This window comes from Ascidiella aspersa, chromosome 5 (genome assembly GCF_963924565.1).
Source record: "Ascidiella aspersa chromosome 5, kaAscAspe10.2, whole genome shotgun sequence".
NCBI lineage: Eukaryota > Metazoa > Chordata > Ascidiacea > Phlebobranchia > Ascidiidae > Ascidiella > Ascidiella aspersa.
The window spans coordinates 8,434,487-8,456,986 of record NC_139451.1 but is presented as its reverse complement, the minus strand read 5'-3'; the positions used below and the strand labels follow the sequence as shown (position 1 = coordinate 8,456,986).

At 32.9% G+C, this 22,500-nt stretch overlaps 3 protein-coding genes and 1 long non-coding RNA gene across 4 annotated transcripts in view; 2 read left to right on the top strand and 2 right to left on the bottom strand.

Moving 5' to 3' along the window:
• Positions 1–766, bottom strand: part of LOC146142373 (uncharacterized) — a 1,285-nt gene extending 519 nt beyond the window's left edge. The window contains exons 1-3 of the long non-coding RNA XR_014498744.1: positions 619–766; positions 428–534; positions 248–320 (exon numbers count right to left, since the gene is read on the bottom strand). This is a non-coding gene — a long non-coding RNA (uncharacterized LOC146142373). The remainder of the gene's footprint in view (positions 1–247; positions 321–427; positions 535–618) is intronic.
• A 5,838-nt stretch (positions 767–6,604) lies between these two features.
• Positions 6,605–8,331, top strand: LOC146142372 (uncharacterized). Its single transcript, XM_083390469.1, has 4 exons — positions 6,605–7,304; positions 7,524–7,629; positions 7,959–8,078; positions 8,279–8,331. The coding sequence occupies exons 1-4, from the start codon at positions 7,215–7,217 to the stop codon at positions 8,329–8,331; spliced, it is 369 nt and encodes a 122-aa protein (XP_083246595.1). The 5' UTR covers positions 6,605–7,214.
• Positions 8,332–8,977: 646 nt separating this feature from the next.
• On the top strand, positions 8,978–10,870 carry LOC146142371 (uncharacterized). The gene is made up of 5 exons (XM_083390468.1): positions 8,978–9,035; positions 9,709–9,896; positions 10,341–10,500; positions 10,585–10,691; positions 10,799–10,870. Exons 1-5 carry the CDS (start codon positions 8,978–8,980, stop codon positions 10,868–10,870), a joined length of 585 nt encoding a protein of 194 aa, XP_083246594.1.
• A 2,987-nt stretch (positions 10,871–13,857) lies between these two features.
• LOC146142370 (uncharacterized) overlaps positions 13,858–22,500 on the bottom strand; it is a 10,218-nt gene continuing 1,575 nt past the window's right edge. Inside the window, exons 2-5 of the mRNA XM_083390467.1 lie at positions 14,884–14,990; positions 14,561–14,666; positions 14,112–14,231; positions 13,858–13,910 (exon numbers count right to left, since the gene is read on the bottom strand). Coding sequence (XP_083246593.1) covers positions 13,858–13,910; positions 14,112–14,231; positions 14,561–14,666; positions 14,884–14,973 — 369 coding nt within the window. The 5' untranslated portion in view covers positions 14,974–14,990. The remainder of the gene's footprint in view (positions 13,911–14,111; positions 14,232–14,560; positions 14,667–14,883; positions 14,991–22,500) is intronic.

The window sequence follows — 22,500 nt, the reverse complement described above, 5'->3', positions numbered from 1 at the left end:
CTCAAATTAAAGGTAACCAAAACGCAACATTACAAATTACCCAATCTTAAAGTTTAAAAAGTTGAAAGTTTTCGCAAATTTATACGTATGCTGAAGTTAGTCGCGTACCACCTAAAAGCCTCTCGCGTACCACAGTTTGGGAACCACTGCTATACAGTATAGGCAGCACCGTTTGAAGTCACGTATTCAATATTCAACAAAACTATAGTTCAAGGTAATGCAAATTATACGCAGCGATTATACATACCCTAATCCGAAGAGGATGAGAGATATGTTTCCGTTTCAAACGAACTGTTGGATGACGAAGCAGACTTAGTTTTCTGCAAAATCAAGCAATAGTATATTTAAAACTGTATTACAACTAACAGTATCAAATTTGAAAAAATTAAATTTTAATAGTCGGACTTCAAAAATTAAAATTTTTAACCTTGTAACAGGATCCGCCAGGCTTGTATGGCGCATGCTTTAAAAATTCTTGCACTTCCTTTTCAATGGCCATTACAGTATTTGCCTTGTTCTGAGCATGACAGTCTCCTAAAACAACAAGGTTCTTTTTAATCACCAAAATTACCACACAAGCTTTAACTTTGTAGGTAAAAAGTATTAACAAAAACCTACTTAAAATAACTTTGCACAATGTATACTGACAGAGTGCTGTCTTTTCCTTTCTTCCCCTGTAGCTAAAATTTGACCAAAGTCCAGCTGTGCCAATAGATTTCATTATTCTTCGCACGGTGTCGCCTAATGTTCCTCCACCGATTCCTGTTAAAAACCTTACCTGCAAACATCAAAATAAAAACGTACTTTTACTATGGATCAATTTAAGTTGGTTTACACACACATATATGTGTGTAACTACTGTGATTTAGCCCTTATGAAAGATATCTTTGACCAACGATTACGGCTTACGTACTAGTACACCGAAAGTCATCGCAGACTAACGGAATCTGTCGATCAATGATGCAAGCAAAACAAGCTAGAAAAAAATTAGCCTGTCGTGAGGTTCGAACTCGCTCCCTTTTAAGCCTGTGAAGCTCAGTTGCTATTAGAGCGGTCCTGGTATGGCCGGAGGTCGTGAGTTCGAACCTCACTGCCGGCTAGTTGTTTCTCTAGCATGACTTGCTTGCATCATTGATCGACCAATTCTAGAATCTGCAAAAGCTTTCGGTGTAATTTATATAGTATCATAATTTTTAAACTGCTGATAACACCCTGTGCTCACCATGTTTTGACGAAGAGTGTTGTTTTCTTTTATACTTTCTTCTAATTGATTTAATTGTGACATGCTATCCATCGGCTCTTCAAGTAAATCAAATTCTAGAGGTTGGTCTGTTTTGGGAATATTTACTAGAGCTCTTCTAACTTGCTTGTCCAGTTCTTTTTGCATTTCCAGAAGATCAATTTTGACTGTAAAAGGAGAAAACAGTTACCCCCCAGCAAACACAAAACGTTTAGACAACTTTCGCAACGTTGTATGTTGGTGCTACAGAAGTTTTCGACAAAATATTTTCTATCTAAAAGTTGTTGGAAAGGTTTTGACCAACGTTGAGTATATTACGTTGTACAGCGGTCTCAATATAACGTGAAGGAAACGTCAACCAACAAACGTAAAAAATATCGTTTTACCAAAGTTATTTACAACGTTTATACAACAGTGTTGGAGAACGTTTGCTTCTACAACCTTAAAATAACGTTGCTGATGTCCCCAATGGAACATTTAAACGACGTCTAGCATTCTGGTTTTGCATTTCGTTAAACAAACGTTGTAGAAATACTTATATGACACGTTAACTGTAAAACCCTAAACAGGACACTGCCACAACGTTTATGAAGTACGTTTAAAAAACGTTGGGTCTAAAAGGTAAGTTGTAACGCCAAACATACGTTGTTAAAATACTTATATGACACGTTAACTGTAAAATCGTAAACGCAACACTGCCACAACGTTTGTAGAGTACGTTTATAAAACGTTGGTCGCAAAGGGTCAATCATAACGTTAAACCAACGTTGTAAAGATACTTATATGACACGTTAACTGTAAAACCCTAAATGCAACACTGCTACAACGTTTGTAGAGTACGTTTATAAAACGTTGGTCGCAAAGGGTCAATCATAACGTTAAACCAACGTTGTAAAGATACTTATATGACACGTTAACTGTAAAACCCTAAATGCAACACTGCTACAACGTTTGTAGAGTACGTTTATAAAACGTTGGTCGCAAAGGGTCAATCATAACGTTAAACCAACGTTGTAAAGTTACTTATATGACACGTTAACTGTAAAACCCTAAATGCAACACTGCCACAACGTTTGTAGAGTACGTTTATAAAACGTTGGTCGCAAAGGGTCAATCATAACGTTAAACCAACGTTGTAAAGTTACTTATATGATACGTTAACTGTAAAACCCTAAATGCAACACTGCCACAACGTTTGTAGAGTACGTTTATAAAACGTTGGTCGCAAAGGGTCAATCATAACGTTAAACCAACGTTGTAAAGTTACTTATATGACACGTTAACTGTAAAGCCTTAAATGCAACACTGCCACAACGTTTGTAGAGTACGTTTATAAAACGTTGGTCGCAAAGGGTCAATCATAACGTTAAACCAACGTTGTAAAGTTACTTATATGACACATTAACTGTAAAACCCTAAATGCAACACTCCCACAACGTTTGTAGAGTACGTTTATAAAACGTTGGTCGCAAAGGGTCAATCATAACGTTAAACCAACGTTGTAAAGTTACTTATATGACACTTTAACTGTAAAACCCTAGATGCAACACTGCCACAACGTTTGTAGAGTACGTTTATAAAACGTTGGTCGCAAAGGGTCAATCATAACGTTAAACCAACGTTGTAAAGTTACTTATATGACACTTTAACTGTAAAACCCTAAATGCAACACTGCCACAACGTTTGTAGAGTACGTTTATAAAACGTTGGTCGCAAAGGGTTAATCATAACGTTAAACCAACGTTGTAAAGTTACTTATATGACACGTTAACTGTAAAACCCTAAATGCAACACTGCCAAAACGTTTGTAAAGTACGTTTATAAAACGTTGGCTCTAATCGGTAAGGTGTAACGCTTAAGATACGTTGTTAAAATGCTTATATGACACGTTAAATGTAAAACCCTAAATGCAACACTACCAAAATGTTTGTAAAGTACGTTTAAAAAACGTTGGTTAAGGTAAGGTATAACGTTAAGAATAGCCTACATTGTAAGAATACTTATGTAAAGCGTTAACTGTGATAACCTGAAAGCAACTCTATCGAAAAGTTTGTAAAGTATGTTTAGAAGACGTTGGCTATAAAAGGTAAGGTGTAACGTTAAACCAACGTTGTTAAATAACACTGTCACAACGTTTATAAAGTACGTTTAAAAACGTTGGACAAGGTAAGGTATAACATTAAACATAGCCTACATGGTAAGAATACTTAGCTGTAATAACCTAAAAACAACTCTATCGAAAAGTTTGTAAAGTACGTTTGTACAACGTTGGTTCCAAAAGGTAAGTTGTAACGTTAAACAAACATTGCAAAAATACTTATGTGACACATAAACTGTGTGGACCTAAAAGTAACACTGAGCAACGGCAAAGTTTGTAGAATACGTTTAAAAAAAACGTTGATTCCAAAAGGTAGTATATATCGTTCAGTTCACTTTCCTGGTAAAAATAACACAATAAATACAGTATATGGATTTATAAGTTAGTTTTACCCTGAATACTGGTTAGGCCAAAACATATTAGATTTAGTAACATAAACATTAAATCTGAATTGAAGAAATTTTATAAATTAGAATTTTGCTTTAATAAAATTTATTTAGAAAGGAATATGGAATTGGCAATTAATATGAACCACAATTGTTTGGTTTTCAACCTTACAAAAATATTTGTAACGTTGCGCCCTCTAGCTGTAATATTGCCAAAAACTGGACGATGATGATGAATTCCTTTCTCTTCAGCGCGGCTGTCGCATGGTGAGTAGGATTTTCTCGTTGTTGGTTTATAACTTATCCGAAATAATCTTATTAATTGAAACATAAATCTTCTTGTAACTGTTTATGTTAATTAATGCATTAAGTTAAAAAAGGTTTAAATTTAAACAGTTCTGTTTGCGTTTTAGCTTAGGGTTGGACTTTGCGTTTGGGGTTAAGTGGTATCAGGGACGGTTAATTCAGTTTGCGTTATTCACTAGATTTATTAGCGTTAGTCCAGAATCCTACCACATTTTGTTTCGGGATTTATTTTGCTAACATTTTTTGACTTCACAAAAGAAGTCGCAATTTACATGTTAGGTCAAAATTTAGCTTTCTAAGCGGGGTAAATAGCTTATTGTGTAAAGTTTGGTAAAACACCAACATCCGTTATTTATTTAAAAGCCTTTTAACAAGTTTAAAACGATTTAATATGTCTTTTTGTAATACGCAGTTTATTGTATAGTTACACCCAGACTGACACCTGTACTTTTTTTTAAAGGTGTCTGTTATCAATATTCGAACAAGGCGCTGTTCTAGTATCCTAACACAGCGCACAAAATTTGAATTAGGATGCGGGTTAGTGTTTAGGTTAGGGTGGGTCAAGTATTATTATAAAATATTATAATACTTTACCCACCCTTAAACCGACCCTAACTGACACCCTAGGGCAGTGGTTCTTAACCTTTGGTAACTTGTCGAACACCTATGTTATTGTGCAAGCGTTCGTAGAACCCCTAATTGTTGCACAGTATTCGTTTCTTCCTTCTAGCAGCTGAAACTGAGTGAATCAAATTATAAACTCGCATTTAGGTTAAATTGCCCAAACTTACCACAAGGGTTTGATCGAACCTTGGTTAAGAACCACTGACCTAGGGCCTAGTCCAAATATTGTGCATTGCTCTATTAATTGTGGTAGGATTCTAGAACAGCGGCTTAGAATAATCTTAAGCAATGAACATCCATGAATATCTTTAATATTTTTTTTTAGAATTTTGCATAGTTTTGTTGTTTAGAATTTCTGTAAAATAGCATGTATCGAACTGCCTATAGGCGTCACTGGATGAGAGCAAAAAGATCTCGAAATTCAACCCATTTTTCAAAAAGTGTCCTTTACTCAGTATAGTTTTATCTCCCAATAAAAGGCATTGTACTTCTAATGTAGTTGATTCGACAAGTTTAGATTCTAAATTCAATACTTCAAGATGTGCTACAACCTTGCTGAATTCCAATACTGAAGCATTAGACAATCAGTCATTTTTATGGTCACCAGAATACAAAACAAGGGAATTATCTGATACTTCCGCATCTTCTGATGCAGAGAATAATGACTGTAATGTAACATGTGATTTAATTGACTGGTTTAATAAATTTCAAGTAAAGCAAAATGCGGTAGATTCTCTCTTAAAACTGTTGTCAAAGCATGGCCTAGAAAAACTGCCACAGACTTGTCGGACCCTGATGACTACACCAAAAGAGATAAATGTTGTGCGTAGGTCTGGAATGGAATACTTTTATTTTGGACTGGATTTTCAATTTACAGAAGTGATTTAAGCAGCATGTTGATTTATAATCGAGTTGCCTGAATGTAGTTGAACTGTCTTTAAACATAGATGGGTTACCTATTTTTAAAAGATGGGTTACCTATTTTTAAAACAAGTGTTTCTGGCCAATACTTTGTTCGATTGTAAATATAGGTAAAGCAACCGTTTTTCCAATTGCTATTGCCTATGGTTCTTCTAAACCTACTAATCTGGACTTTTTATTGGAAACTATAGATGATTTAAAATTACTCATTACAAATGGTATCACTGTTAATAAGTGTCATATTGGGATTGTTTTGCACAGTGTCGTATGTGATGCACCAGCATGCTGTATGGTTAAATGTACGAAAAGTTTTTCTGGTTATTATGGTTGTCACTTTGCACACAAGCTTTTAGTTAATTTTGTTTCGAAATGTTCTTCAATTTATGGTGATGAATTCTATGTATACAATGTACATAGTTTGACCCACTTGGCAGTGGAAGCCAGGAACTTTAAATCTTTGGAAATGTGCAGTGCTTTTAAATTTAAAAATTATATGCAGAAGCTAAAAAAGTTGATTCGTTCAGAAAAGAGTCCACTTATTCAAGTCATAAAACGAATAAAAGAAGAAAAAATCTTTACTATTCCTAACGTTTCCAAGTTAAACTGTTTGTCTCAGTTTTATCCTGACAATACATTTATTATAATCACTAGTTCAAATAACCGTTGTGTTGAAATAATCGATATATATAATTCTGATAAAGTTCAAAATTATAAGTGCAGGGTGTATACTAATTTGCAGTCAATCTTCACTTATATGTGTGACTCTTCTGTGATAGGTGCTTACTGTGGTTATTTTTGTAACACTTATATTGAATATTTTCCTTCAGATGTCTTAAAGTGCAAAGCTATTTGTTTTAAGAACAACAAAAAACTATATTTTTTAGCCATACTTCATGACAAAGCTTAGATAAACCATTCTATTTTGTGACAAAAGCATATTGTTCTCAAACTTTACACAATGTAGCATGATAATAAATTGCAAAGCCAAAAAGGTTGAGTAGATCGACATCATCAGAGAACTTTGGGTTTGCAAAAATCAACCTTATGATCGGAATGTTGCAGAAGATGGCTGTAGACCTCTGATTTCTCATTGGCTCTGTGTTCTTTGACCCTTGTCAATTGCTTCTCAGTCACATTAACTGAAGATGATACAAGCTTGTATCGAAACGTCTTAATAATCAATAAGATCGCGATCAACTTTACCTTTTTGGCTATGCAATTTATTATCAAGCTACATTACAGATCTGAGCATAGTGTACCCATTTACACAATGTGTCATGAAACTTTCAATAACTTTATAAAATAATGTTTTACAATTAGATATTCAAGCATACTATGCCTAAATATACACTACAGGTTAACTGCCAATATTATAGTAATTAACTTCTTGCGTATAATATTAAAATTTATAATTGTATTTTTATTGTTATGTTATGTTGTTAATGTTAGTCTGCTGTAAGTTGTGAGGATCACTTGTGTAATCATTCAAGCCCTAATAACAAAACTGTACGTTCCTTAAATATCAGTGCTTGTGTTTTAGTATACCTATAAATCAATAACATTATAATTAAACCTTGAATTAATCTTACTCACACTAATGTGCAACCTTTAATCAATACCAGGTAAAATTAACTTGAAAATGGAGCTGCCCTTTTCGGTTGTAGAGTTTATTGAAGAAGGAAGCGTAGACATTGTGCCATCAACTTGGATTGTGCAAAGAAATGAGCAGGTTTTTTTCTGTTTTAAGTTTTACTTAGATAACTGTTAAATCACATACACATTCAAAGGTGAAATGTAGGTAAATTTTTTGGTAGTTGACGGAGATGTTGCATGATTTTGACACCATAAGATTTGTGTAGAATAATTGATATACTTTTTAGTACAGTTTTACACCTAAATATCTATTTTAGCTAATATTAGCGGATTTTAAATTATGCAAACATTTTAGTTTAAATCCTACTGGCCAAACAGCTCTCCTAGGCAAAAAGCAAAACGATTGGAAACACCAGACCCTAATTGGAAGTTGTTCAATGTTCGAATTTTTAAGTTTGCAGGTAAATTATTAGTTTGTATGTTTGATGTATCATTGATGCCTGACCGTGGTGTGAAAGTTATTATTTCAGCATTTGTTTATTTTGAATACCTGTTTTTATACATGTTGTCAAATAATAATTTTTGCATAATTTTGTTTTGAGTCTTTACCATTATATTTTTCATTGTGATTAGTGGTTTATAAAACTGTGGGTAACTATAGATTCTCAAGTGTGCATTTTAGACCCTTTCTGTAATTTTTGAAACTAGTCCATTTATTTGAAAAGGGTGTACAAGCATTATCATATTGCTGTGTAACCTCAGATTTCAATAATATTACTTTTTTCCACAGATAGCTTTGAAAAAGCTCAAAAATTGTGCACTAAGGCTGTAGAGACGTCAAATTTAGAAAGTGATGATGAAGTCCCAAGTAGGCGTTTAAGAGTACAAAGTCCAATTAGTTTTCTAGAAGGTATTAATAGTTTTGCTTTATGTTTTTGCCTGTGTTGTAACATGAATAAAATCTTTTATCAATAACAAATTTGGTTGAAAATGTTTTGATAAACACTTTGAAAATGTTTTGATAAACACAAAATATTTACATTGTGTTATAGAATTTTAAGGTGTGTTTATATTTATATAAATCCATATCTTTTTGCTTACTTTTTGTAGTGGAATTTGACAAACAAAAAGAAATACCAGAAGATAAAAATAATGGTCAGTAGAAATATAAAATTTAAGTTTTTACAATTTTTTTTAACCATGATAGGTTGACTTTTTTAAGAATTGGGTACCATAAAATAAGATGTATGATAATGAAGGATTGGAACCAATATTCTATGCCAAATCATAGTAGTATTGGTGGTACTTGTCCGATACCAAATTAAAATAGGCATTTAGCGATGCCCCTATGCAGCCATTTAACTTGAATAACTTTGACAGTAAAAAAAAACTATTTTTAATTGTGTTGACCATCGGCATTTGCACTCTTATCTTTTATTTTTTCATAACATGGCCAGTGATCATTATTTTTTTTAAGTCTCTACTTGTAAATTTATTTCATAAAAATATGTGGAAACCCCAGAGTAATAATTCAATTTGTAACCAGATCTCAGACCGCTGTACCTTTTATCCAAAATTTATGCATTGGTATGGCATTGAAATAACACGAATACAACAGATCTGTCTGCTAGAAGTGTTTCTATATCCAAAAACTGTGTGCCAATTTGGCCTTTCACTCCTGCATCAATTTTTCCATGTTGGTTTTCTTGATATTTAAATTAGGTTGAATGTTTTTGCACTCTGGATTAAAAATTTTTCATGTTATTTTCTAATGTTAAATTGCTAATTTAGAGTTATTTTAAATCAGAAATGGATGATAGTTGTGCGTCACAACAAAAGGCAACTGCTCAAGAGGAAAGACTAAATGGTAAATTTATTGTTTGTATAACACTTTTAAGGAAAATGTAATTTTTTATACAGCTTAGTGCAGTGGTTACAAACCTTTTTCTCCTGTGCAACATTTTAGTCGATATTCAAATATAATTCCCCCTTACAAATTAAGTTTGCTAAAATATTGTTTACATAAATATTTTAATGTAATTCTTACAACAGAAATTAAACTCTTGATTATATCTCTAGATATGACGTCACAAATCATCAAGTGACCTAGACTTGCAAATTAATAATTCGTAAACAAGTGCAAAGCTTTATCTTTTTTCTTTTCTCGAAATTTCTTTGAGTATCCACTTTAAATCAATTATACAAGAACTTTCATTTTTTTAGCTCATATATAGCGAATGCAGCAATAACACATAACACAAATTCCCCCCTAGTGATTCAGTCCATTGTTGCAAATTGCAGTTATATATTAAGCTGTAAGTGCTTAGATACACACCTTAAAATGTAATTCTGTTACTATTTCCTTGACAAAAACATAGAAATTGGGAAGAATTACTAAGCGCGTCCATGCCACCCAACAACTTAAGAAATGGTCTCCTTTTAAATTTCTGTAAACTTATATTCTTTTATGGGATGAACCCTTTTCAAGTTGTCATTCTAGAAAAAAATATACGTTGGGTAACTGTTTTCTCCTTTTACAGTCAAAATTGATCTTCTTCTGGAAATGCAAAAAGAACTGGACAAGCAAGTTAGAAGAGCTTTAGTAAATATTCCCAAAACAGACCAACCTCTAGAATTTGATTTACTTGAAGAGCCGATGGATAGCATGTCACAATTGAATCAATTAGAAGAAAGTATAAAAGAAAACAAAACTCTTCGTCAAAACATGGTGAGCACAGGGTGTTATCAACAGTTTAAAAATTATGATACTATATAAATTACACCGAAAGATTTTGCAGATTACAGAATTGGTCGATCAATGATGCAAGCAAGGCAGGCTAGAGAAACAACTAGCCGGCAGTGAGGTTCGAACTCACGACCTCCGGCCATACCAGGACCGCTCTAATAGCAACTGAGCTTCACAGGCTTAAAAGGGAGCGAGTTCGAACCTCACGACAGGCTAATTTTTTTCTAGCTTGTTTTGCTTGCATCATTGATCGACAGATTCCGTTAGTCTGCGATGACTTTCGGTGTACTAGTACGTAAGCCGTAATCGTTGATCAAAGATATCTTTCATAAGGGCTAAATCACAGTAGTTACACACATATATGTGTGTGTAAACCAACTTAAATTGATCCATAGTAAAAGTACGTTTTTATTTTGATGTTTGCAGGTAAGGTTTTTAACAGGAATCGGTGGAGGAACATTAGGCGACACCGTGCGAAGAATAATGAAATCTATTGGCACAGCTGGACTTTGGTCAAATTTTAGCTACAGGGGAAGAAAGGGGAAGACAGCACTCTGTCAGTATACATTGTGCAAAGTTATTTTAAGTAGGTTTTTGTTAATACTTTTTACCTACAAAGTTAAAGCTTGTGTGGTAATTTTGGTGATTAAAAAGAACCTTGTTGTTTTAGGAGGCTGTCATGCTCAGAACAAGGCAAATACTGTAATGGCCATTGAAAAGGAAGTGCAAGAATTTTTAAAGCATGCGCCATACAAGCTTGGCGGATCCTGTTACAAGGTTAAAAATTTTAATTTTTGAAGTCCGACTATTAAAATTTATTTTTTTCAAATTTGATACTGTTAGTTGTAGTACAGTTTTAAATATACTATTGCTTGATTTTGCAGAAAACTAAGTCTGCTTCGTCATCCAACAGTTCGTTTGAAACGGAAACATATCTCTCATCCTCTTCGGATTAGGGTATGTATAATCGCTGCGTATAATTTGCATTACCTTGAACTATAGTTTTGTTGAATATTAAATACGTGACTTCAAACGGTGCTGCCTATACTGTATAGCAGTGGTTCCCAAACTGTGGTACGCGTGAGGCTTTTAGGTGGTACGCGACTAACTTCAGCATACGTATAAATTTGCGAAAACTTTCAACTTTTAAAACTTTAAGATTGGGTAATTTGTAATGTTGCGTTTTGGTTACCTTCAATTTGAGGTTTTACACGTTTATGACGTAACACTTATCTTGTTCAAGATAATAAAACCCTAATTGTTAGCTGGTTTAGTATGCATGAACTGATAGCAGCAGTATAGTATTGTCGCTCGTATGCATTGACCAGCTGTTTAATTTATGGCTTTTATGTCTATCTGGAATGACATTTGTTAAACTTTAATACAGCTACATGCTAATTTTCTTATCTATATGCTAAAATAGTTATAGTTTGAAATATTATAGTCGGATGTTACTTAGGTGGTACATGGACACTGTACAAAAGCTCAAAATGGTACGCGAGAAAAAAAGTTTGGGAAACACTGCTGTATAGGATGCCCAAAATAATGTGTTTTGTTTAGCTGTAATGTGCTGTGAAATTAATGGTGCTGCTTTAGTTGTATTCAAATAACATTTGATTGTTAACTATATTTATGTTTTTTCATACAGACCTTCTTCGAAAGTGAAGCAGATTTCATTTTATGATTAATGTGCATTTGTTGATTGAAATAAAAAGAAGTTGGAACAAATCCAAAATTTTGTTTTGTAGTCGCCTTTTTTAACAGCGTCGGCAACTTAACTAGAGACAATTTTGAGGCTTCTTGATTCACCCAAGGAAAGTTTATGACGGACTGTAGTAGCAGACACCCGTTTGCTTTTCCAATAGGCAACATAAGAAATCAACGTTCAACGAACCTTCTTTTCAAATGTTACTTCTAAACGTTTATACAACCTATATTCGTTACGTTTGAAACTACGTATTAAAGTCGTAACTGGTTGTTCACAAAATCACGTCCGTACAACCTTTTAGCAAAACGTTTAGGTAGCATAAGAAATCAACGTTTATACAACCTAAATTTATAACGTTTGAATCTACGTTTTAAAGTCGTAGCTGGTTGTTCACAAAATCACGTCCGTACAACCTTTTAGCAAAACGTTTAGGTAGCATTAGAAATCAACGTTTATACAACCTAAATTTATAACGTTTGAATCTACGTTTTAAAGTCGTAGCTGGTTGTTCACAAAATCACGTCCGTACAACCTTTTAGCAAAACGTTTAGGTAGCATTAGAAATCAACGTTTATACAACCTAAATTTATAACGTTTGAATCTACGTTTTAAAGTCGTAGCTGGTTGTTCACAAAATCACGTCCGCACAACCTTATCTTTAAACGTTTAGGCAACCTAGAAGTCCAACGTTCAACGAACCTACTTTTCAAATGTTACATCTGAACGTTTATACAACGTGTATTTCTAACGTTTTAATCTACGTTTTAAAGTCGTAGCTGGTTGTTCACAAAATCACGTCCGCACAACCTCATCTTTGAACGTTTTTGGTAGTTAGAAAAGACTTAAAAAAAACGTTTAATAAACGTAATTTTGTTTGCTGGGCCAACGTATATTTTTTTCTAGAATGACAACTTGAAAAGGGTTCATCCCATAAAAGAATATAAGTTTACAGAAATTTAAAAGGAGACCATTTCTTAAGTTGTTGGGTGGCATGGACGCGCTTAGTAATTCTTCCCAATTTCTATGTTTTTGTCAAGGAAATAGTAACAGAATTACATTTTAAGGTGTGTATCTAAGCACTTACAGCTTAATATATAACTGCAATTTGCAACAATGGACTGAATCACTAGGGGGGAATTTGTGTTATGTGTTATTGCTGCATTCGCTATATATGAGCTAAAAAAATGAAAGTTCTTATATAATTGATTTAAAGTGGATACTCAAAGAAATTTCGAGAAAAGAAAAAAGATAAAGCTTTGCACTTGTTTACGAATTATTAATTTGCAAGTCTAGGTCACTTGATGATTTGTGACGTCATATCTAGAGATATAATCAAGAGTTTAATTTCTGTTGTAAGAATTACATTAAAATATTAATGTAAACAATATTTTAGCAAACTTAATTTGTAAGGGGGAATTATATTTGAATATCGACTAAAACGGTGCACAGGAGAAAAAGGTTTGTAACCACTGCACTAAGCTGTATAAAAAATTACATTTTCCTTAAAAGTGTTATACAAACAATAAATTTACCATTTAGTCTTTCCTCTTGAGTAGTTGCCTTTTGTTGTGACGCACAACTATCATCCATTTCTGATTTAAAATAACTCTAAATTAGCAATTTAACATTAGAAAATAACATGAAAAATTTTTAATCCAGAGTGCAAAAACATTCAACCTAATTTAAATATCAAGAAAACCAACATGGAAAAATTGATGCAGGAGTGAAAGGCCAAATTGGCACACAGTTTTTGGATATAGAAACACTTCTAGCAAACAGATCTGTTGTATTCGTGTTATTTCAATGCCATACCAATGCATAAATTTTGGATAAAAGGTACAGCGGTCTGAGATCTGGTTACAAATTGAATTATTACTCTGGGGTTTCCACATATTTTTATGAAATAAATTTACAAGTAGAGACTTAAAAAAAATAATGATCACTGGCCATGTTATGAAAAAATAAAAGATAAGAGTGCAAATGCCGATGGTCAACACAATTAAAAATAGTTTTTTTTACTGTCAAAGTTATTCAAGTTAAATGGCTGCATAGGGGCATCGCTAAATGCCTATTTTAATTTGGTATCGGACAAGTACCACAAATACTACTATGATTTGGCATAGAATATTGGTTCCAATCCTTCATTATCATACATCTTATTTTATGGTACCCAATTCTTAAAAAAGTCAACCTATCATGGTTAAAAAAAATTGTAAAAACTTAAATTTTATATTTCTACTGACCATTATTTTCATCATCTGGTATTTCTTTTTGTTTGTCAAATTCCACTACAAAAAGTAAGCAAAAGATTATGGATTTATAAAAATATAAAACACACCTTAAAATTCTATAACACAATGTAAATATTTTGTGTTTATCAAAACATTTTCAAAGTGTTTATCAAAACATTTTCAACCAAATTTGTTATTGATAAAAGATTTTATTCACGTTACAACACAGGCAAAAACATAAAGCAAAACTATTAATACCTTCTAGAAAACTAATTGGACTTTGTACTCTTAAACGCCTACTTGGGACTTCATCATCACTTTCTAAATTTGACGTCTCTACAGCCTTAGTGCACAATTTTTGAGCTTTTTCAAAGCTATCTGTGGAAAAAAGTAATATTATTGAAATCTGAGGTTACACAGCAATATGATAATGCTTGTACACCCTTTTCAAATAAATGGACTAGTTTCAAAAATTACAGAAAGGGTCTAAAATGCACACTTGAGAATCTATAGTTACCCACAGTTTTATAAACCACTAATCACAATGAAAAATATAATGGTAAAGACTCAAAACGAAATTATGCAAAAATTATTATTTGACAACATGTATAAAAACAGGTATTTAAAATAAACAAATGCTGAAATAATAACTTTCACACCACGGTCAGGCATCAATGATACATCAAACATACAAACTAATAATTTACCTGCAAACTTAAAAATTCGAACATTGAACAACTTCCAATTAGGGTCTGGTGTTTCCAATCGTTTTGCTTTTTGCCTAGGAGAGCTGTTTGGCCAGTAGGATTTAAACTAAAATGTTTGCATAATTTAAAATCCGCTAATATTAGCTAAAATAGATATTTAGGTGTAAAACTGTACTAAAAAGTATATAAATTATTCTACACAAATCTTATGGTGTCAAAATCATGCAACATCTCCGTCAACTACCAAAAAATTTACCTACATTTCACCTTTGAATGTGTATGTGATTTAACAGTTCTAAGTAAAACTTAAAACAGAAAAAAACCTGCTCATTTCTTTGCACAATCCAAGTTGATGGCACAATGTCTACGCTTCCTTCTTCAATAAACTCTACAACCGAAAAGGGCAGCTCCATTTTCAAGTTAATTTTACCTGGTATTGATTAAAGGTTGCACATTAGTGTGAGTAAGATTAATTCAAGGTTTAATTATAATGTTATTGATTTATAGGTATACTAAAACACAAGCACTGATATTTAAGGAACATACAGTTTTGTTATTAGGGCTTGCCCAGCTAACACACAACGTTTTTTCGACGTTCGGATTTTGTTTTTAAACTAAGTAAACGTTGTGGGAATGTGTCCAAACGAACGTTAAGAAAATACGTCGAGGCTGTGTTATCAAAACGTAATGTAAAACGTAGCACTAACGTCAAAATTAACGTTAAGAAAAACCGCAATGCGACCAAATTTCAACGTCATTTGTAACGTACAAACAACGTTGATTACAGACGTCGATCTTAACATGTTTTACATTATTTTGGACGACACTTCGAACGTTTGTTGAACGTTATTTTTTAACGTTGAGACGAACTACAATGAAACAAATTTACAACGTCGCAGGTGACATGCAAATAACGTTTATTACTGACGTAAAATCTAACATTTTTTAGACCGGTTTAGACGTCTTTTACACGTTTAATTTACGCTGTATATTTAACGTTCCGTAAAACTATAACGCAACCAGCTTAGAACGTCATACGTGACGTAGAATTCACGTTCATTTCTGACGTCACAATTAACTTGTTATAGACAAATTTTAACGTAACTTCAAACGTTTGATTAACGTTCTTTCGTAACGTTGAAACAAACCAAATGCAACTTATTTCAAAACGTCATAAATCACGTACAAAAAACGTTGTTTACTGACGTCAAAACTAACGTCTTTTCAGCCACTTTTGACGTCGTTTAAACGTTTTTTCAATGGTATTCTTTAAAAAAATTGTGGCGCACCACAATGTAACCTGATTATAACGTAAAAGGTGACGTACGAACAAGGTTAATTACTTACTTTGAGGCTAATAACTTGTTTTAGGCTATTTTGTACGTCAGAGCGAACGTTTTGCTAACATTATTTCTAAACTTTGTGACCACCATTGATGTAACTAATTTACAACGTGATACGTGACGTACACAACATTAAATTCTGACATCAAAGCTAATTTCTTGGAGACCAGGACGCCATTTTAAGCGTTATAATAACGTAAATTTACCGTTTTGACTAACTACAATGTTATATAATTAAAACGTAAAACGTGACGTAACAACAACGTTACCTTTTGTAACAAGGATAATTTTTTTATGACTATTTTATACACCATTTCTAACGTTTTAATAACGTCATTTCTCAACCTTATTGCAAACCTTAATGTAACCAATTTAGAACGTCATAGGTGACGTACATGCAACGTTAATTACTCACGTCAAAGTAAACTTGATTTCATTTCATACGTTGTCGTGAGAAACCACAATGGATCCAATTTATTAAATCATACGTGACGTACAATCAACGGTGATTTCTGACGTCAAAGCTAACTTATTTAAGACCGTTTTGGATGTAATTTTAAACGTTTTAATAACGTTATTTCTTGACGTTGCGACAAACTAAGATCCAACTAACTGACAACGTCACGCGTGAAGTATAAATGACGTTGAATTCTAAGGTCAAAGCTAACTTCTTTGACAGCATTTTGGACGTGATTTTAAGCGTTTTAACAACGTTATTTTTTGGTTTGTAACTAACAACAATGCAATCTAATTAGAACTTCACGTGACGTAAAAACTACGGTAAATACTGACATCGAAGCTTACTTGTGTTTAGAATTAGACTATTTTATACGTCATTTTTAACGTTAATATAACGTTATTTTTCAACGTTATTACAATCTTCAATATAACCAATTCAAAACATTATACGTGGCGTATATGCAAAAAGCAATGATAACTGTCGCTGAAGATAACTTATTTGAAACCATTTTAAATGTTATTTTCAAAAGTTCCAATAACTTTATTTCTTGACATTACGAAAAACTAAAACGCGACCAAATTTGCAACATCTTAAATGATCGTAGTCATTTCGAAGGTTACGGCAAACCACAATGCAACCGGATTAAAACGTTAAACGTGACGTATACAACTAGGAATATACGTGACATCGAGGTCAACTTGTTTTAGACTATTTTATACATAAATTAAAACATTTCATTAATATTGTTTAGCGTTGATACAAACGTCAAAGGAACACAATTAAAACGTTAAACGTGAGGTAGAAACAACATCAATTAGCCTACTTACGTTGAAGGTAACTGATTTTAGACGAATTTTCGTGTCATACACAGTTTTTTCGACTGAGCTGAAGTACAATCGAATCAAAATGTCATATGTGTCGTATAAAAAACGTTGTTTACCGATGTCAAAACTAACTTTCCAAGTTTTAATTTTCGTTAAATAGAAATGCTCTCTTTTAAGGAATGCGTCGGGATTATGTAGCCTATGTACAAATATTTGTTTTTTTCTGTAATGTGTTTTGATTAACTTTTTTAGAAAATGTAAAGAAGTATACTTAGTTATGCTTACATAAAATAGAGATGTGACTTAATTTAAGATAGCATTTTAGTAAGGGTAGCATTGTCTTTACATCAAACAAATCGCATAAAAAAGTACTTAGCGCAGCGACCGCTATAGACGCAGTTTCCTGGACAGACAAGAATGTCGCTCCCTGCTGATTTTTTTTCGCGGTTTTCGAACGGCGCGTAAACTCGTGATTGGCCAATATGCGGATGACATCACAGTCCAGTTTGAACATTTGCTATCAGGACATTGGAATTCAAAATAAGTTTGGCAGCTCAGCGCTGGAGTGCTTGTTAGATATTTAGGTTGTTTTCCTTAAACCATGAAGATTAGGGTTACATAAAAAGATTAGGCTTTGCTATCAAATATATTTTCAGGTTAAATAGTCTAAGCTGTATTTGTAGTTTTATTTATAACTTTTATTTTAAGTAGAAAAAAAAATAATTTACTGAATAAATGACTTTAAAGCCTCCACTAATTTTAATCTAACATAGAAAAACAAGCTCTATTACCTCTGTGGGCAATTGCAGGCGCTGGTCTAGAATCCTACCACAGTGCACAATATTTGGGTTAGGGTGCGGGTTAGCATTTTGGATTAGGGTGGGTCAAGTATTTAATAATAGATACAATAATACTTGACCCACCCTCACCCAAACGCTAACTCGCACCCTAACCCAAATATTGTGCGTTGATTTAATCATTGTGGTAGGATTCTAGACCAGTGCCCAATTGCATTCTACGGCGAGTGAACACCCAAATTTTTTAGACAATTTTGATGCAAATCTTGATCTTTGTATCATGCCAGCGTAAATACCTTGGGTGTGCATAAAACGCCAAATGAACACTTGAAAATTCATTACTGAAGATCTCGACTAAAGGCTTGATTAAAAGTTCAAGGTGGGATTTGAAGAAGGGTACACGTTAAAGATATTCCTCATGAACTTGGCTGAGCTCATCAATATTTACAGGTAAATTAGTGATTAATATTTTCAAGATTTTTGGTAATTATTATATTTATTTGACTCTTACTGTTTTGTTTTATGCTTGCAATTGCCCTAGATGCTAACAACAAAGACTTTAAAATGTATCCTGGCTGCGTTTAAATTTCTTTATTTGGGCAGCAATTTTTTTCAAAACCTACCAGTGATAGTTATATAATGTCACCACAATTTTAATTTTATATATTTCTGACCAGTCTGCATTCTGAGGACCAGAAGCTACACAGCACAAAACGCTATCACACAATAAGTAAAGGCAAAATAAACATAATATGACAGAATTATTGGGAAAAAATTATACCATAGACTAGTACTAAGAATGGTCTATAATTTTTTAATATAAAAACAAAGTTTAAAACTTGTAAAAAACACTAATATTCATTATTAAATGTTATTGATTGGCAAAAAAATGAGATAAAAATTCTTGATACTAAATTTTACCAAACAAATTCAGGTTGCACAAGAAAATACATTAACAGTGATATAAAATTTCTGTGCTTGGTTAAATTAGTAAATGGCACATCTAAATTTTGAAACTATGGTTGAATTGTGTTAGGATTCCAAACGTCTGGATCATAATATTACCAATAGTGAGAACAATTAATCACAAAACACTTTGCTGACATGATAAAAAAATCAAAAGCATTAAATAACTATCAGGTTATTTTAAATTTTTTGTTTAAGGCAACCAGTTGGGCATTTATTGTACCATGTAGAAGCACGTGCATCATTGCAATTAGTTTATTTGGCTTTGTTCATTTCGATTTGGTTTCATAAGGTAAATGAAGTTAAAAGTTATGGTTGTAGTCATTAATCACATTTCCCAGTTAATGCAGCTTAAACAGATGAAAGTTGGATGGGGTTTTCCTTAGCTTGACAAACACATGAGCCATTTTTATAAGGTATATATTCCCCTGTTCGACCCTGTAGCCCTAGCAGTCACTTCCCTATTCCCTAATTTTTATATTATTTGCCAACAGCTCTCTCGATGTATCACACACGCATTCAGATTCGGATTAAACTGATGGATGTTCGTTTTACACCGCTGGATTTGTATTGTTCTTATTTTTTCAATACGTTGTTGTTGTTAACGTTACTTTCCTGTTTTAATGTGCATTGTTTTACACATAGTCTGTGAAATGCAAAACTTTTTCAATTTTGTCTTTTAGACTGTGTTAGTGTAATAGAGCAATTTAAGTAACACTATAAAATTCGTGTGTTTCTTGTCTTTTTTACAGTTCTTTATTGTCAACATTTTTGTACTGCCGTGTTTGTTTTACTTAATACTATATTATTTCTATATTTTCCTGGATGGTAATTGTTTAGAAGATTTAGTAAGAATTTGCAAGTGTAAATAATTACAGTCAGATATGTCACAAAAGTATAAGTGTTTTAAAAGTTCAAAAAAATCATTATTATGTTTCTTTTTTGCGCATTATACCGTAGTTGCGAACGTAATTTGTAACTTCATTGCAAACGTAATTTGTAGGGCATGGAGTCCAAACTATTACGCAAACATAACAATGTGAACGCTTTCAATAACCTAGTTTTACAACGTAGTTTCCAACGTCGCATGAACTTTGTCCGGATCACACATTTTTACGTAAAAATAACGTCTGTGATAAACTTATAAATAACGTCGCTGAACATCGTAATTTGCAACGTCCAATCTACGTCGTCTGGAATAGACACTTCTACGTAAAAACAACGTTCATGATAAACGTATAAATAACGTAGTTGCACAACGTCGCATCTAGGTCGTAAAGTGTCGACGCTTTTACGTGAAAATAACGTTCATGATAAACGTCTAAATAACGTAGTTGCACAACGTCGCATCTACATCGTTTGGTGTCGACGCTTTTACGTGAAAATAACGTTCATGATAAACGTATAAATAACGTCGCTGAACATCGTAATTTGCAACATCTAATCTACGTCGTCTGGAGTAGACACTTCTACGTAAAAATAACGTTTATGATAAACGTATAAATAACGTAGTTGTACAACGTCGCATCTAGGTCGTAAAGTGTCGACGCTTTTACGTAGAAATAACGTTGGTTGCAACGTCTTATCGACCAAACTTAAACCAAAAATCTACGTCGCTGCGACGTCAAATTGTTAGCTGGGTGAATGATTACACAAGTGATCCTCACAACTTACAGCAGACTAACATTAACAACATAACATAACAATAAAAATACAATTATAAATTTTAATATTATACGCAAGAAGTTAATTACTATAATATTGGCAGTTAACCTGTAGTGTATATTTAGGCATAGTATGCTTGAATATCTAATTGTAAAACATTATTTTATAAAGTTATTGAAAGTTTCATGACACATTGTGTAAATGGGTACACTATGCTCAGATCTGTAATGTAGCTTGATAATAAATTGCATAGCCAAAAAGGTAAAGTTGATCGCGATCTTATTGATTATTAAGACGTTTCGATACAAGCTTGTATCATCTTCAGTTAATGTGACTGAGAAGCAATTGACAAGGGTCAAAGAACACAGAGCCAATGAGAAATCAGAGGTCTACAGCCATCTTCTGCAACATTCCGATCATAAGGTTGATTTTTGCAAACCCAAAGTTCTCTGATGATGTCGATCTACTCAACCTTTTTGGCTTTGCAATTTATTATCATGCTACATTGTGTAAAGTTTGAGAACAATATGCTTTTGTCACAAAAATAGAATGGTTTATCTAAGCTTCATCATGAAGTATGGCTAAAAAATATAGTTTTTTGTTGTTCTTAAAACAAATAGCTTTGCACTTTAAGACATCTGAAGGAAAATATTCAATATAAGTGTTACAAAAATAACCACAGTAAGCACCTATCACAGAAGAGTCACACGGATAAGTGAAGATTGACTGCAAATTAGTATACACCCTGCACTTATAATTTTGAACTTTATCAGAATTATATATATCGATTATTTCAACACAACGGTTATTTGAACTAGTGATTATAATAAATGTATTGTCAGGATAAAACTGAGACAAACAGTTTAACTTGGAAACGTTAGGAATAGTAAAGATTTTTTCTTCTTTCATTCGTTTTATGACTTGAATAAGTGGACTCTTTTCTGAACGAATCAACTTTTTTAGCTTCTGCATATAATTTTCAAATTTAAAAGCACTGCACATTTCCAAAGATTTAAAGCTCCTGGCTTCCACTGCCAAGTGGGTCAAACTATGTACATTGTATACATATAGAATTAATCACCATAAATTGAAGAACATTTCGAAACAAAATTAACTAAAAGCTTGTGTGCAAAGTGACAACCATAATAACCAGAAAAACTTTTCGTACATTTAACCATACAGCGTGCTGGTGCATCACATACGACACTGTGCAAAACAACCCCAATATGACACTTATTAACAGTGATACCATTTGTAATGAGTAATTTTAAATCATCTATAGTTTCCAATAAAAAGTCCGGATTAGTAGGTTTAGAAGAACCATAGGCAATAGCAATTGGAAAAACGGTTGCTTTACCTATATTTACAATCGAACAAAGTATTGGCCAGAAACACTTGTTTTAAAAATAGGTAACCCATCTATGTTTAAAGACAGTTCAACTACATTCAGGCAACTCGATTGTAAATCAACATGCTGCTTAAATCACTTCTGTTAATTGAAAATCCAGTCCAAAATAAAAGTATTCCATTCCAGACCTACGCACAACATTTATCTCTTTTGGTGTAGTCATCAGGGTCCGACAAGTCTGTGGCAGTATTTCTAGGCCATGCTTTGACAACAGTTTTAAGAGAGAATCTACCGCATTTTGCTTTACTTGAAATTTATTAACCCAGTCAATCAAATCACATGTTACATTACAGTCATTATTCTCTGCATCAGAAGATGCGGAAGTATCAGATAATTCCCTTGTTTTGTATTCTGGTGACCATAAAAATGACTGATTGTCTAATGCTTCAGTATTGGAATTCAGCAAGGTTGTAGCACATCTTGAAGTATTGAATTTAGAATCTAAACTTGTCGAATCAACTACATTAGAAGTACAAT

Coding starts and splice junctions, on each gene's coding strand:
- LOC146142372 (XM_083390469.1), top strand. CDS start 7,215: ATGGAGCTGCCCTTTTCGGTTGTAGAGTTTATTGAAGAAGGAAGCGTA. Junction 7,305..7,523: donor TTGTGCAAAGAAATGAGCAG/GTTTTTTTCTGT, acceptor CAAACATTTTAG/TTTAAATCCTACTGGCCAAA. Junction 8,079..8,278: donor TCCAATTAGTTTTCTAGAAG/GTATTAATAGTT, acceptor TACTTTTTGTAG/TGGAATTTGACAAACAAAAA.
- LOC146142371 (XM_083390468.1), top strand. CDS start 8,978: ATGGATGATAGTTGTGCGTCACAACAAAAGGCAACTGCTCAAGAGGAA. Junction 9,036..9,708: donor TCAAGAGGAAAGACTAAATG/GTAAATTTATTG, acceptor CTCCTTTTACAG/TCAAAATTGATCTTCTTCTG. Junction 10,692..10,798: donor TTGGCGGATCCTGTTACAAG/GTTAAAAATTTT, acceptor TTGATTTTGCAG/AAAACTAAGTCTGCTTCGTC.